We start from the raw sequence: 14967 nt of genomic DNA on the forward strand, positions 1-14967 counted from the left end.
TGGACTTTGTGATATCCCCTTTGGCATGGGTAGACTTCTCCTGCCCGGTCTAATCTAGGGCAAACCATGCGCCTTGCCTCGTTAGCTTGCTTTTGTGGAGGGAGAACAAAGTGCTTTAATCACACTTTTATTTGTGAGCCGTTTTACCGTTCAGATCCCATGCAAAGGAACTGATCCAGGGATGAAGAAAACCAAAGTTAGGGAGAGAGTGTGGAGAGACCATGATAGGATACTTACTGATGTGCATACACTGCTGTTATTTCCCTTTTTTCTTGGGGATGGTTTTGGTTTTGTTTTTGACACATACGGAAAGTGGGAACACCATAACCCTCAAGGAAATAGCGATGCATTTCCAGAAAGAGCCGTTCAGGCAGCTGGGCCAGCAGCACAGGGAATGAAGCCTCGTGAGTCAGCCTTGGTGGGTGGCAGGGGAAGCACGAGGGGTTGCCACCATCCTCCTGGCAATAATTCTCCTCTGTTGTCAAGATGAAAGTCACTATTTCATTGTATTTCTAAAAAAATACCCTTGGGACAATCTGTTTAGCATGGCTGCAAACAGAAAGCCCTGTGGTTTTGGACCACAGCTCTTATTATGTCGGAGCAGTGGAAAATTTTCCCTGGCAGTGGTTGCAGTGGAGATGTGCTTTAGAGGACACCTACCTCTTCCATGTGCTTTTACTCATATGCTTCAGTTGCCAATTTTTGAAGCAGCACTGACTAAAAAAAATATTTCAGCTCTGTCTTTCAGTCTTCCCATAAAATCCTACTTGATATGTAGATAGCTGTGTGCTGGCCAAAGATCTTTCAGCTTCTGAGTCTACAATGGCCTCAGCCCCATCATAACTTTTGCTTACAATTTTGGGGCTACATGAATAAAATTTCCCATGCAGATATGGAAGAAAATGCAGAAAACCGCACCGTGCCTTGCACACAGGCTCTGCAGAGTCGAAGCCATTGCTGTGCCACTGCAAGGCTTCAAAAACAGCTGTGCCCCTGTACAAGGAAGAAAGGACTGGTTGTGGTTTTTGACCTAATTTCCTTGTGAAATGGTAGGAGGAGAGGTGAGATCTTGATGCAGAGAATTGCGTCGGTCATTGCCGGGCTGCTCAGTCCTTAACTGAAGAAATGTAGAGAATAGTCTGGCGGGAGGTTGAACGTCTCTTCTCCTGGGTTGCATTGAGGCTTTCTGTGTTTGTCTGGGAACCAGTTTTCCAAAGACATCCCAAAAATGTGGTGTGAGGCACATCAGTTCTTCTGAAAGGAAGAGATGGGGGATTTTGTATTGTGTAATGAACTGAGGGAAATTTTAACTCCCTTGTGACTCAAACTTGTATTTCCCCGCCTTGTGTCATGGCTCTTGACACAGAGCTGATGATGAGAACACAAACCTCTAAATCCTGGAGGATTCTGAGATACTTGGTCTGAAATTTCTAAACTTCAAAAGTGGGCTAAAGTGACTCCTTTTACCTGTGAGGGGCAAAAATAGGTATTTCTGTTTCTTTGTCAGACCTTGGTTTTTATACCGAGTGCGATACTGCGCTCATCCAGACACCCCTTCCAACAGCAGTTTTCTGAAACCCGTTAAGTGATGGTTTCTGATTACAATTTTGTCATGCCTGTCACTTTGGTATTTATATACCACTTACATGTCAAGTTTCATGCATTTTATTGCCTTTCCTTTCTTTGTACTATTATGTTGACTTGAGCTACCTTCTTCCCTTGTGTGCCTCTAGTGCACCTGTGCCTCTAAAGGAAATTTTTCCGTGCCCTAATATCCTGCTTGAGCATCCAGAGAGCTTCCAGCTGCTCATGAGATCCAAGCCAACACTCGAATGGTTTTGCAACAATCAATTCTGGACAATTGGTTTATCCATATGAGCTCTTTTCTAAAATACTGCAGGTGCTATGTAGGCTTTTACAGTTACTGTAAGCTTGTGCTTTCGTGATGTTTTATGTCGGGGCTTGCAGCAAGGTCTCTTCAAAAAGCCTTTGCTAAGAGCAAGCAAAAAGAAGGAGTTGAGGGAGGAGTGAATGGAAGAGGAGAGTTACTACTGCAGTTCTCAAAGACCGCTGTAGGAATGGTGGAGAACTGGTTAAAAGTTTGTGAATGTAGTTTAAAAGTTAAAAAAACCCCACACCACCAGCACAAAATTCGCCTCGGTTTTGGAAGAGTGTAGATTGATAGCAGACTTATACCAAGCGCGAGTGAAGAAGGCTGAGGAAAGCTGGTGTGACGATGGAGAAACCGGGGGGTTCCGACACCGGGGAACCGTCCCGGCGGATGCCCTGAGCCTGGGCTGCTGCCTCGGGCTGTAACTGCGGGAAGATCGGCCTCTGTCTGTGTCCTGTGGCACGGACAATGAACTCCAGGTGTGGAGGCTTCATCCTTCCCGCTTAGCGAGGTTTCTACCACCTGTTACACATAATGAAACCGAAATGTAAAGAGTCACGTACATAAAAACACTATTAACAGAAGACTGAGGCTCGCCATTTATACTGGACATAACAAAATTTTATTTTTTTAAATCTATGTTCTGAGCATTTAAGTCTCATCATTCCTACTTATATATAATATAATGTGTATATAATATAAGCCAGAGAAGATGCTGCAGTTGGCACTGTCCCCTCCCGCCTTCCCCCTCCGTCACGCTCAGCGTGTGCTTTCCAGCCTGGTGCAGCCAGCAGCGGTGTTTTGGACAGGTAAATGATGTGTTTAAAACACACGTCCTATCTGTGGAGTCGATAAAATCTGCACAAAGGGTGACATTCTTGGGTGACTTCTGTCGGGCTGAGAAGCAGCTGATGCACATACGGGTACTGCAGCAAACCTTTTGAACGAGCTTCAAATTTAGCCAAAAGTGTCCAAAACTTTCACGTTGTGTTCAATCCACAGACTCTACAGAAGAAAACCATTTACACAAGGACCTGTTGACTTCGATGCTGATCCTGCTCCTGGTCTTCATCATTTTCATTCTGCTGGCTGGCTATTTTTTCAGGTAGGTCTGTGTGGAGCTCTGCGTGCAGAGCTTGCTCAGTCTTGTTTCGATATGATCTAACAAGGAAATGAAATGCTTGCTTATGGTGAGGCGGGAGCCTCTCTCACAGCGTAGAAGAGGGTGCCGCGGCCGTGGTGGCTCTCGCTGTGAAGATGAACAGAAAGAGTTTCTCCAGAATTACGTGGTTGGTAAAGCCTGGTTTGGGAAAATGCTGGTTACCTTTCCACGTAGTTCCTCAGATTACCGTGGCGCGTGTGTTTCAGGTTCAGAAGACACAGGAAAGCTGTTGTGAACTCCGGGGACAAAAAGATGCCAAATGGGATCTTAGAAGAGCAAGGTATGGAGAGATTTGCTTTCCTTCTCATTGTGATTTTGTTTGTGTGCATTCATTCGCTAATTAAGAACTCAATTATTCAGTTACGTTTGCTATAGAAGTTATAAGATTGTTATTAAAGAGAAAATAATTTAAAAAGAGGTCCATTTTTAAGTATGTGTATATATAACCTTAACTTTCAGTTGTTGGTTGTAAATAATTTTCACTTTGTGATACAGCAAACATTTCTTTTTAAGTATTCCTCGTGCGCTTTATACAAGTTTTATTAGGATACTAGCTGAGATCCAGGTTTCTGGTACTGTGATCTTTGTATTCCGAGAAAGGATAGCACTGTTTCTTCTTAAAAGGAGAAAAAAAAGGGTTCTTAACACTTGGTGAAATTATGAGCCGCTTCCTGAATGCGAAGAAAAACAAGCAAGGGGGTGAGACAGGGCAGTTTACTGAAAGAAAACACTCTGGGGAGCTGAAAATGTTTTCCATGGGTTTTTCAGTGTGCTGGGTTGGTGGCTGTTAGCGGGGAGCCCGTCGGGTGGGTTGCTCTGTGGGGCTCTTTTCAAGCCTAGCAAACATGGAGGAGCCGCTCATTTCTTGGTTGCAAATTATTTTAGCTGTAACAAAGAGAAAAACTTTTAATGATGGAAAGAATGAAGTCTCTGTGCTGGTTCCACGTCGCTGCCTACGAACCGAAGAATGGGTTAACAAACGCGGTGGCAGTCATAGAGAAAGTCAGACCTCTAAATATACCCACCAGCTTCCTGTTTGGTCGTTGCTGGTGCACAGGAACCCCGGGCAGCGCAGTTCGGTGATCCCCGTGGCGGCCTGGTGCCGCGTGGTGCCCTTGGGCGGTGAATAGTTGATGCAGCCACCGGCGAGTTGTACTTTGCAAGTGGAAATTGCCCCGTCATTATTGGCGTGCAAGGAAGCGGTCTGCCTTTCTGCTTGCCTTTGGTTGTAAATAAAACTTGTCTTCGCCAAACAGGGGGATTAATCCCTCCACTTCTTCCAGCCACCCTGCCAGGCAGTCTACGGGGAAGCTCATTTCAATTCCCAGTAGTTGGTTGTGTTCTTGAGAGGCCGTGAAGGCAGCAGGTGAAGGCGTCCTGGGGTTTTATTTCCCTGTGCCAGGCGATGCCTAGGTGGCAAGAAGCGCCGGCAGCAGTCCCTGTACCAAACCATGCTGCGGCTGAGCGACTGCGTGCCAGGGCTGGGCTGATGCTGGGGTGGTCTGAGACAGCTGAGAGCAACAGCTCATCTCAGTGCAGTTTCTGTTGGCTGCCAAGTTAAAGGGATTTTGGGTTTTTTCCCCTTTACAAATGAAATAATCTGGCATGTATCTCTTCAGTGATAGACGCTAAAAGCTGTCCCTGCAGTCCCTGCCCTATGGCAGAGCAGCTCTGGGTGGGTACGCTCTTCAGCAGCAGAAGGAACCTTCTCCTTTTCTAAATAAAACCTGCTGACATTTTAATTCAGTGTAAATACAGAAACCATTAATTTTACCAGTAGTGGTTCTGCTTGAATTTATTGTGTTCTCAAAGCAGCTACTTGGCCTGTGGTTTGGGGTTTTTATTTTACTTAAATCAGCTTTATCACCAGTTGACGTCTCATGTGAGACATATGTTTGGCATCTTCAAGCATAAAAATGAATTTGTAGTTGGAAATAGTTTGTTGTCTGTTGCTCTGGACATGCCTTTAACACATACTTTCCTTGTCCTGACAGAACAGCAACGGGTGATGCTGCTCAGTAGGTCTCCCTCAGGCCCAAAGAAGTATTTCCCTATTCCAGTAGAAAATCTTGAAGAGGAAATACGGATGCGATCAGCGGATGAAGGGAAGCTCTTCCGAGAGGAGTTTAATGTAAGTCCTCGCGTGTGGAGCGGACAACTCCGTGGCAAATCAAAACATCTGCGAACATTAACAGTTCTTTGACGAGTGTTCGGTGCGTGATGCTGGTATCTCGTGAGTGTGCTGGTACTGCTTGTACGTGCTCTGTTCCGCGTGGTAACCCTTTATCTGGACGCAGCCTGGAACATTAACCGCTTTATGGTACAGTGATGCCAAATCTGTGACACATAAACTGTTTGACACTTGCTAACTTTTAAAGAAGGTCTGTAGTGTTTGCCTGAAAGCTAGAGGAGAGGAAAATTGAATATTAATCTCTATAATGTTGATTTTCGTGGTGGTGGTGGAGGATTTTTTAGGAGTCTGAGTGTCTCACCTCTGTGGGAAGTACTTCGAGGAGAAGACGCAGTGTGGCCTTTAATATTGCCCTAGCGAGGTCTGACTTTTTTTTTTTTTTTTTTTTTGGTAATTTGACCCTTTCCTCTTTGTTACCATTGCATTGCTTCCCTGTTTGCAGCACCCTAACACATACGTTTCTACAAAGTATCTCAGTTTTAAGAGTTTTTCATTAAAACATTGCCTTGGTCAGAAAGGAGATTTTATTTTCTGCCCGTAACCTGAGTTTCAGTGGCGTGTGGTTGTGTAGATGAGTCTTAACCAGGATCTGTGGTGAGCTGCTGCCGAGCTGGTTTCTATGGAGAAACCCAGTGCGATAAGTCTGCTCTCGCACGCCTGAATTCGGGGGCCTTTTCCCTACATTTCTTATTTCTTTTCACTTCCCTTCACAGCAGAAGCAAGTTGCACAGAGCAGTAGCTTAAATGTCAAATACGGAGTTGTCAAAGCTGATGCACGCATTCATTAGACAGTCTGCTAAGTTACCTTCTTAATTGGTAGCGTATTTATATCTGCAATTTGTTTGATGATGTATTTAAAACACGTAATTTCTTTGCCTTAGCGGAGAGGGAGCATTGTGGAGATATTTATCAAAGTCGACAAAACGAACGTGAAAACGAATTTGACAAGATGTGTGCTTGTGAACTTTGACTCTGTTGATTAATTCGTTTTGTGGTTAGGAGCCAAACAAGCCGTCTATTTTTATTTTTAAAACCTGCTTTACTTGGATCCTTTTCTGCAGCATGCTGTGAGCGTGTTGTGAGTTTCTGTCTGCACACAAGCGCTGAGTCTGAAAACTGGGGTCCGGTCCCCAGAAATGAGCAGTCTGAGCAGTGACGGGAGGTCACGGTACATAAAGTCTCCTTGTGTGGATATTGAGCTGTCTGCTCGAGCCTGAGAGGGGGAGAAAGGGTGAAAGACGGCTGAAAATCAGAACGATTGATACTGAAGCGTAAACCAGGAAAGGTGACAAACAGAAGTAGCGCTGGCAGGAGAGGGGCTGAGAAATCAGCGCCCTTCAGCACAAAGACCTCTGTGTAATGACCTCTCCTTTGCGGAAGGAGAAGCTCTGAACTCAGCTCCATCCTCCCACCAGCTGAGGCTACACCTGTACCAGCCCCTCGAAGCCGTAGCTGCCAAATCCTGCGGTTTTTGGAGGGATCCAAAGCTGTCCCCTCCGCACAAGCCGTTCGACGGGGGCTGCTGAGCTGTGGTGGGCCCTGACCGCAGCCCTCGCTGGAGGGGATGCGCCGGGGGATCCCTGCTCGCTGCGGTGTTTGCTTCGCGCCGCCTGGTCTAACGGGTGAGGGGTCAGGCCTCTCCGGGAACGCAGATAACAGGGTCTCCGTTGCGAATTTGAGACGGATTTAGGCTGAAAATGCCGATTCCCGTGAGCCAGCGGTGGCCACGCGCTGCACCAGCCAAGGAAGCTCAGTCCCAAGTGATTTTTCTGGTGGGAAAAAAAAAAACAAAGCAGGTGCTGATAGACGAAGACACACAGCAGATAGAAAGGATTTTTAGGAACAGTTCTCTTAGATTTATGTGCCTGATGGTGTTCTTCAATACTTCAGATTTTATCTTTAGAGCCTAAATTACTCTTCAGAAGTACATTGCACTTGTTGCACTTGTACATGATAACCAAAATAGCAGAGGCTCCTTCTGTTCTCAGTTGCTTAATTTTTTATTATTTAATTCCTTTGTGAACACAGAGCACTTAGGAAGCATGTGTTCTTTCTTCACAGGAAAAAAATAATAAAAATTAATTCCTTTATGTATGGTCCCTTCAAATAAGTCTTTATCAGCCATAAGGCAAGATGAGCTAGATGTTTGAAGATTGTGATGGCTAGCTTATTGCCTTGATTTTCAGATTAATATCGGAAAACCTTCCTGTTAGAACTTGCTTTTGAAATTTTAATTTTGACTTAAGACATTCTTTGTGGCTCATTCAGTGAAAAAAGGGAGAAAATGCGCCGATGCTGGGGGAGGTCGAGCCCCTCGGAAGATTCGGAGAGGTTTTAGGATTCCTGCAAAGTGGGAGCAGATCAGAGTGTGGTGGCAGCAGATGACCCAGCGCCACCAAGACTCCTCAGATCCTCGTGATGGAGAGGACGTGAGGAAGCGCATCCTCGATGAATCACATCCTCCCCTCCCTGGGTGGGAGCAGCGAAAGGAGCTGCGTCCGTGCGCCGGGGTTCAACACCCGCTCTGAGCCGTGCAGCGTGACACGAGGGGGTTTCTAGGGAGATGTCAGGGCCTTGCGGGGGTAAGGAGCAGGGAATGGAGAGATTATTTTGCCGGAGATAATTACTTTTTGTGTGTTTTTCACATGAAGATGCAGAATTTATATGACTGTTTATTGGGAATTTGTTGCCTGACTTTTGGAGTTTGAAGAGATCATGTTTGAAGTGCTAACTGTTTCTTTTTGTGCAAAACATAAATTTCAGTTTCTGTATTTTTTAACTGTAAATGTATTTTAATTAGCAAACCCATAGACTTCATTCAAGTAAGGAATTAAGCAGTTTCCTAAAAGCAACTTTCTTTTTAAACCTTCTCTCTCCTTTCTTTTACTTACATTCACAATTTTAAGTGATACAGAAAAAAACCAAACCAAACCACAAATGCATGTTGCTGTTTCCTCTGTGGCGGTGGGAAGTCCTCCCCGCACCCCCTCTTTTATCCCGTGTCACCCTGACACCACGGATTGCTGGTTTTACGTGGAAATTCCAAGCCCTGCTCTGCCAGGCAAGTGGAAATAGTTGCTGGAAGCCGTACAGTTGCTTACTGGTTTTTTCCCTTCCCCGGTGTGATTCAGACTGGGCAGTGGGAGGTGGGAGGGTGGGAGAAGGTGGTTGTGCGTTCCCAAACCGCTGGGATTTTGCCTTCATGGGATCCAACATGCCAACACTGTGTTTTAGGAGTTCAGTATAAGAAACCTGAGGAAACTTTGTTCTCGTTGGTGCCGTTCACAGTGAGGGGGCAGCTGAAAGCGCAGGACAGGAGCCTCGAGCCATGTCTCTGAGCGGTTGCCTTTTCCGACCCTCCCCTTGCTCCAGGCTCTCCACCCAAGACCGAGCATGGCTGCTTGGCTGCCTTGGTGGTATCTCAGCAGCTTCTGCCGTGGCGGTGGAGGGGCTTCATCTCGGGCACCTCCTTGTTTTTCATCTTCACCCTCTTCCTCTCTGTTCCTTCCTTTCATTTGATTGCTCTGCAAGCCTGTTTTTTTTTTGAGCTTGACTAAATTTATTTGCAGTCTTAGATCTTGCTAATTACTAGCAGAATTTGACTTGTGCTCATACAACAACTTTACCATGAAGGAACCGGGATTTATTTTTGCTTCCTTGCTTTCTGCCACTGTTGTGCCTTCACCTGTGGCTCTCAGCAAGTTGTTTGCTATTTAATATTCTTTGCAGTGAGCTATTAACAATCAAACTCTATTTGTGCTATCGAACCAACTGTTACTGCTATAAGTAGCTGTCGGGACCAAGCTCGAGGGAGCGGCGCATCCCCGTCACTGGGTCACGGCGCTGTGAATCACGGCGGCAGATGGCAGCTCAAAGCAGCAGCTCGGAGTTTTCACCATTTTCTAAAGAACTGTGAGCTCTGGTGGAAAAATGACTTCTTTTCCAAAACTGCTGAACTCGTTTTCTGTAGTAAAATCTGCTGGGACGTGGTTTCCTGTTTTAGAGTAATGAAAGTTATTGCAAAAAAAAATTAAAAAAAAAAAAAAGTTTCATTCTGTTGAATGCAAGGCTGTATGTATAAATGCAGATTTCCCCCGAGCCATGTGCCATCAAGAGTTAGCAGTTTTCTAACACATTGACTTTTGTATCTTTATTTTTTTCAGTCATTAACACCTGGATATGTGCAGGGAACATTTGAAATGGCGAATAAGGAAGAAAACAGGGAGAAAAACAGATACCCTAACATCCTGCCGTGTAAGTCATTACCTTTTCTTTTAAATCAGACAATTAACTGTGGCACTGAGCACCCTGGTAGTGGTGTTCATTTGCTGAAAATAGTCACAGAATATCATTTCACTGGTCACAAATGTTCTTTGTATGTTCTACGTGCAAAACCTGTCTCTTCTGTAGTACTGATCTCCTCCAGTCAGGTTTTTCTATAGGTGCTTCACTCTAAAACCTTAGCTCTTACGAGGTTCTACCAAATTCCATGATGTCAGGTGGATATTTTAGTGTCTCAGGTTAGTTTGGGGCAATCAAATACAGCAGAGTTTGGGCTTCCAGTATTGTAGAGCTGCAGTCCTGGTGACCCCCAGGAGTGGGAGCAAAGCAAGACGTTTGTGGAGAAAGTTTCTTGATGAGAACGAGGAGCAATATGGGAGAGTGCTCAAGGAAGTAACGTATTTCAGACTGATTAACGTGCAAGTGTGCTTGTAATGTGTTTTCTTCCAGATGATCATTCCAGAGTGATTTTGACCCAAATTGATGGAGTCCCAGCTTCAGACTACATTAATGCATCATACATAGATGTAAGTTGAGAGCTGTCCACTGTTAGCAAAACTGCAAGCTTTACCTGTGAGTTAAATAATTATTTTTCTGCTAGCTGACGTTGCCATTTCATCTTTTAACTGCTATGATATTTCTTTCCATAGGGTTATAAAGAAAAGAATAAATTCATAGCAGCACAAGGTAATTTATCCTCATTTCTCTAGTCTGTACATCTCATGGCTGAATGTATTTAATGTTAGATGTGTTTTAAAGGTTATTTTCAGCTGCAGGTGGTGGCCGAGAGTGAGGTGGGATTTAGAGGTTACAGTTGAAATGAAATTAAAATGTGCGTGAGTGAACCCACTGCCTTTAGACCTGCAGATAGTGCTCTGAGTGAGGAGGCTTGCCTTCCCCCCTACACCCCCGCTTTGCTTCTTTTTTTTTTTTTTTTTTTTTTTTTTTCCTTAAATCTGTTTACTGGGGATTTGAAAAAAATAAGTCTCTTGATAATACATTCCGTCTCAGCGCTCCTGATACAGAAATCGGCATTTTCACATGAATTCTTGTGTTATGTTCAGTCACAAATTGGGGGAATTCCATTGCCACAATCCCAGACACAAAGCAAAAAAATACTTCAAACCCACTCCTGTCCTGGACAGGATGAGCAGCTCTCCGGCAGCTGTTCATTGTGGTCACAGGTAATGCTGGGCCTCAGCGTGGGGGAGAGCTGCGAAGTGGAAATCCTGAACGATGCTCCTGCCACAGCCCACTTCAGAGCGTTAATAGTATTTCAAGAGAGGAGGTGTCCGCTAGAAATGTAGACTTGAGTGCATATGATTGTGTAAAAGAAAATGATTTTTTTTTTTTTTTTTTTTTTTTTTTTTTTTTTTTTTTTTTTTTTTTACAAAATATGTGGCGTTTTCCAAACCTGAGCAGTCTGTAGTAAGCAGAGATCTGGGTGGGCTCGTGGAGGCAGGGGGTGTTCGTGCTGGTCTCCATCGCCCCTCTTGAGCAGAGCTGTATTCCGTCTGCAGGGCCGAAACAAGAAACAGTTAATGATTTCTGGAGGATGATCTGGGAGCAGAAGTCTGCTGTTATCGTCATGCTGACCAACCTGAAAGAAAGAAAAGAGGTAAAGAGCTTTCTGTTTACTGTGGGATGTCTCTACGAGAGCGTGCTCCAAAAACAGTTGTGGTTGCTCAGCGTCCAGCTAGCCACCTTCCTGACCACTTCCTTCTTCAGGCCCTGTTAGCACATCTGAGTTTCTGCTCATAAACGTAGTTCTAATTTCCAAAATACAAATTTATATGCATAGATCTCAAGGAAAAAATCCTGACAGCTTCTTCTGTCCTGCATAGCCCATAGGCCAAGGCAAATCCTCGTGCCAGTGTTTTTATTGCAGCGTAAGGCTGCGCTTGTGGGAGAGTTTGGTTAGAAATGAAGATGAAAACTTTATTCATTTTTCTCAGAATTAGGTTTCAAAATTCTTTCTGGCACGTGCACATAACAAATAAAAACCCCATCTTTTTCTTGTAAGAGTGATGCTGTTCCTTCTGGTCCCCCCATTCCTCCTTGTACGCATCTCGCTCCTCCTGTTTTGCGAGACTTTTTACGCATAGTGGCTGAACACTGAGATGCACGTGACAAGTGTGAAACATTTAATTTCAGTCCTGCTTAATTTCAGTCCTGCTTCACAGACTTGAGAGCTAAGTTAAAATATTAAGGAAAAGTAACATCGGAAACATAATAGATGTTCTTTAATTGTTTTCTTTTCCCGTGGGGGCTCGTTTGCCACCCTGAGCGTGCTATATCCTTATTTGAAATATAAAGCCCTCAAAAATAGATGCCTGAGGAAAAAAAACCTTGATTCCCTTGCGGCTGTGCAAGCAAGAAGAGGGAGGAGGGAGAAGCCACCCAGTAGCAGAGAGCCAGGCTGTTCTTGCCCCCAAGGGCGACCTCTCCTGCCAGTGGGGAACGATGGGGATGAGCAGCAATAGTTGACCTTGGGAAGGAGACGAGGATGCGCTTGTGAGCCGTAATGTGCCCTATTGCTGTGTGAAAGGTGGCCTTCACACCTACTTTATGCACTTTTTTACAATAAAGAAAAGATAATTCCGATACTGCCAGCTCACCGGAGATATGAGGGTGGGCATTCCTCGTCTGCCTCTTCACTGGGATATTTCTGCTGTATTTTATTGCAATGGTAGTATTGCTTGATGAAGCTCAAACAGCAAACACAGTCCGTAAGAAGACCTTGTTCCCAACATGAGAAGCCAGAACTCTTCAGTCTTCTCTCAAATGAGGACTGCCTCGCATTTCTCCCTGACTACACCTCAAGCTTTGAAAATAGAGAGTCAAAACATCACAGTGCCCACAGTCAGGCAGTCCCCAGTCAGGCATCCCCTAAAAAAAAAAAGAAAACCAAACCAACAACTAAAACAAAAAGCTGTTTAGGTCTGGCTAGGTGTTAAAAAACAACTTCAAAGCTATTCTCACCTTCTCTGCATAAATTTAAGCATCAATAGCACTAGCAGAGTGTTGTGCCAGGTGGGAAACTGAATATCTCATCTGCAGACGTGTGTACGCTGTTTTAAAATAACTTCGTTGTTTTGTGAGTGACCAACAATGGAAGCAGACTCAGTGTTACAAAACTCACTGTGTGTTTGTACAGGAAAAATGTTACCAGTATTGGCCTGACCAGGGGTGCTGGACTTACGGAAATATCCGTGTGTCAGTGGAAGATTGCATCGTCCTGGTGGACTACACCATCCGCAAGTTCTGCGTCCAGTCGGTAAGTAACAGTAATGCTCTTGCTGAGTCTTAATTCTAATTTTTAAAGCAAGTTCTGACCAGGGAACCTCTCCTAGGCAGGCAGCAAGCTCTGCAGGGCAGCACACACAGCGTCCACTACAGTTTAATGGATCGCAAGAGGTTCTGCTCTTTTTTTTTTTTCTTGTCTGTAGCAAACAGCCACAGAAAATCATTCCTTGTGACTGTCAGGGAGGGAGCACAGGAGCAGTGTCTTCACCTTTTTTTGGACAAATTGCAAGGATAAATAAATGAGTGAATGTGGATGTGTTTGGGTACTTGGAGTTGTCTGTGGATATTAGTTGGCCAATGTCAGCCAGCGTTACAGCTCGATTTCTGTTGTGTCCTTGGTCCCCAGCAGAAGTTAAAGTTTTAGATCACAAGAGAGATGGTGAGGATGACTTTGCCCTTGTCCACAGTGTGTAGCCCTGTACAGGAGCAAATTGCTAGAGATCTCACCCCCTAAATGGAAGGCTGCTGTGTTTGTCATGCAGTGACTGTCTAGCTCAGACTGAAGGCTGAAGACAACATGGGCTGGTGAGAGGTGATAAACCATGTACAGCCATGTGGAGCTCCATGCAGAGCTCAGAACCCTTCAAGAAATTGATGGATTCATTCAGCATTAGTTACAGGTGCTGAACTGTGAAGCAGTCTCGGCTGATTTAGCGTGGAGATCACTTTGGTATGACCAGTGATTGCTGGTAAGGCATCCCAGATAAAAATGCTCAGAGAAACTGCGCTCAGAAGGCAGAACGGGAAAGAAGGAACGGTCCAGAGATGTACGTACTGTGGATACGCTGAAGAGCAGGAAGGTTTCAGAATGGACCCGGCTGCCTTTCACTTGTTGATCACTGCTGAGTGTATGTTAGGAGGATTTGTTGATCATAGAATCATGGAATGGTTTGGCTTGGAAGGGACCTTAAAGCTCATCCAGTCCAATGATGGAGACCAAGCAACCTCACAAAACCAGTCGGCTCTCTCCACTTTGAAATGGCCTTGGCCCTGGCTAACAGACTGAAAGCTTGTGAGACAGGTGCTCTTTCTAACCTTCAGGAGAGGTTGTGGTTGGTGAACGCAGGTGAGAGGGTCGCTGTTGTTGCTTCTGTAGTCTCTTCTCTTTTATTCTTGGAGAGTAGGTCAGATCATGAACCTGTCGGGTTGGCCGGTGGTGCAGCCCTTCTCTCATCATTCATACGTGGCACGGCAAAAGCTGGCATTTGGCATCTCATAGCGATGCAGATCCGGAATGTTTAGGCTGACTTTTGTGAGTTTCGTCTGAGGCCTCTGAAAGAAGTGTGAAGATTTTATAAGTGACAAAGGACTTAGGATTTGATCCGTTATTTACATAAATTGAGTCTTACTCTTTGCAGTCCTATCCTAGGCTTATTCCAGTTTTCACTGCAAATACGCATTTTAATAATAAATGGTAATTTTACTCTGTGTTTGTACTTTACGTAAACTGTAAACTTCTAATCCTTGAGTCAAGCTCTAAGTGTTGCAGGAATTAAAGTCATTAATAACCAGGGCGGTTTGTTCATACATCTTTGCATGAAAAATGAAACGTTAGACTCGGAGTCTGTGTGTTCCCTGCAGCTTCACGACGGCTGTAAAGCTCCGAGGCTGGTTACGCAGCTCCACTTCACCAGCTGGCCTGATTTCGGGGTGCCTTTCACGCCGATCGGGATGCTGAAATTCCTGAAAAAAGTCAAAACCTTGAATCCTGCCCATGCTGGACCGATTGTGGTTCACTGTAGGTATGTATGTGCTCTTCAAGCCGCTCTCTTAGCTTGGCCTGGAGTTACCTGTGTAATGCTGAGGCTAAATGTCAATTTTTTATTAATAGGCTATGAAGTTTGTTGTGTGTTTATGTATATATACACACATACATGCATATTTATATATAGAAAGGGCAACAATATGCTAAGCTTTTTGAGATCCTAGGGTAAAAACAATTTCAAAAGCTTTATCTTTGCTCTCCCTTTAATACTCACACAGAAGTTGTTCCGGTTTTTTTCCCCCATGAGTGATACCCAGTGTTTGGTATAAATGTGTTCTTTGTCAGAAAAACAGACTCGTAATACAAATCTGCGACCTTTGCCACTAAATGCTCCTCTGAGAATTCGTCCCCCACTTCTCCCACAATAAAAT

General features: G+C 44.6%; 1 protein-coding gene across 9 annotated transcripts in view; it reads left to right on the forward strand.

The window, feature by feature from the left end:
- PTPRE (protein tyrosine phosphatase receptor type E) overlaps positions 1–14967 on the forward strand; it is a 98520-nt gene that overhangs the window by 65297 nt on the left and 18256 nt on the right. For 8 of the 9 annotated variants that reach the window (XM_086752106.1, XM_086752104.1, XM_086752111.1 and 5 more), the window contains 9 exons: positions 2894–2996; positions 3260–3333; positions 5048–5184; positions 9408–9498; positions 9976–10052; positions 10176–10212; positions 11046–11143; positions 12683–12802; positions 14413–14573. In XM_086752106.1, coding sequence (XP_086608232.1) covers positions 2894–2996; positions 3260–3333; positions 5048–5184; positions 9408–9498; positions 9976–10052; positions 10176–10212; positions 11046–11143; positions 12683–12802; positions 14413–14573 — 898 coding nt within the window. Of the gene's footprint in view, positions 1–2893; positions 2997–3126; positions 3181–3259; positions 3334–5047; positions 5185–9407; positions 9499–9975; positions 10053–10175; positions 10213–11045; positions 11144–12682; positions 12803–14412; positions 14574–14967 lie in introns of those variants that run through there. The other variant, XM_086752113.1, reaches the window with a different exon arrangement.

Source organism: Chlamydotis macqueenii, chromosome 7 (genome assembly GCF_036417535.1).
Source record: "Chlamydotis macqueenii isolate bChlMac1 chromosome 7, bChlMac1.mat, whole genome shotgun sequence".
Taxonomy (NCBI): domain Eukaryota; kingdom Metazoa; phylum Chordata; class Aves; order Otidiformes; family Otididae; genus Chlamydotis; species Chlamydotis macqueenii.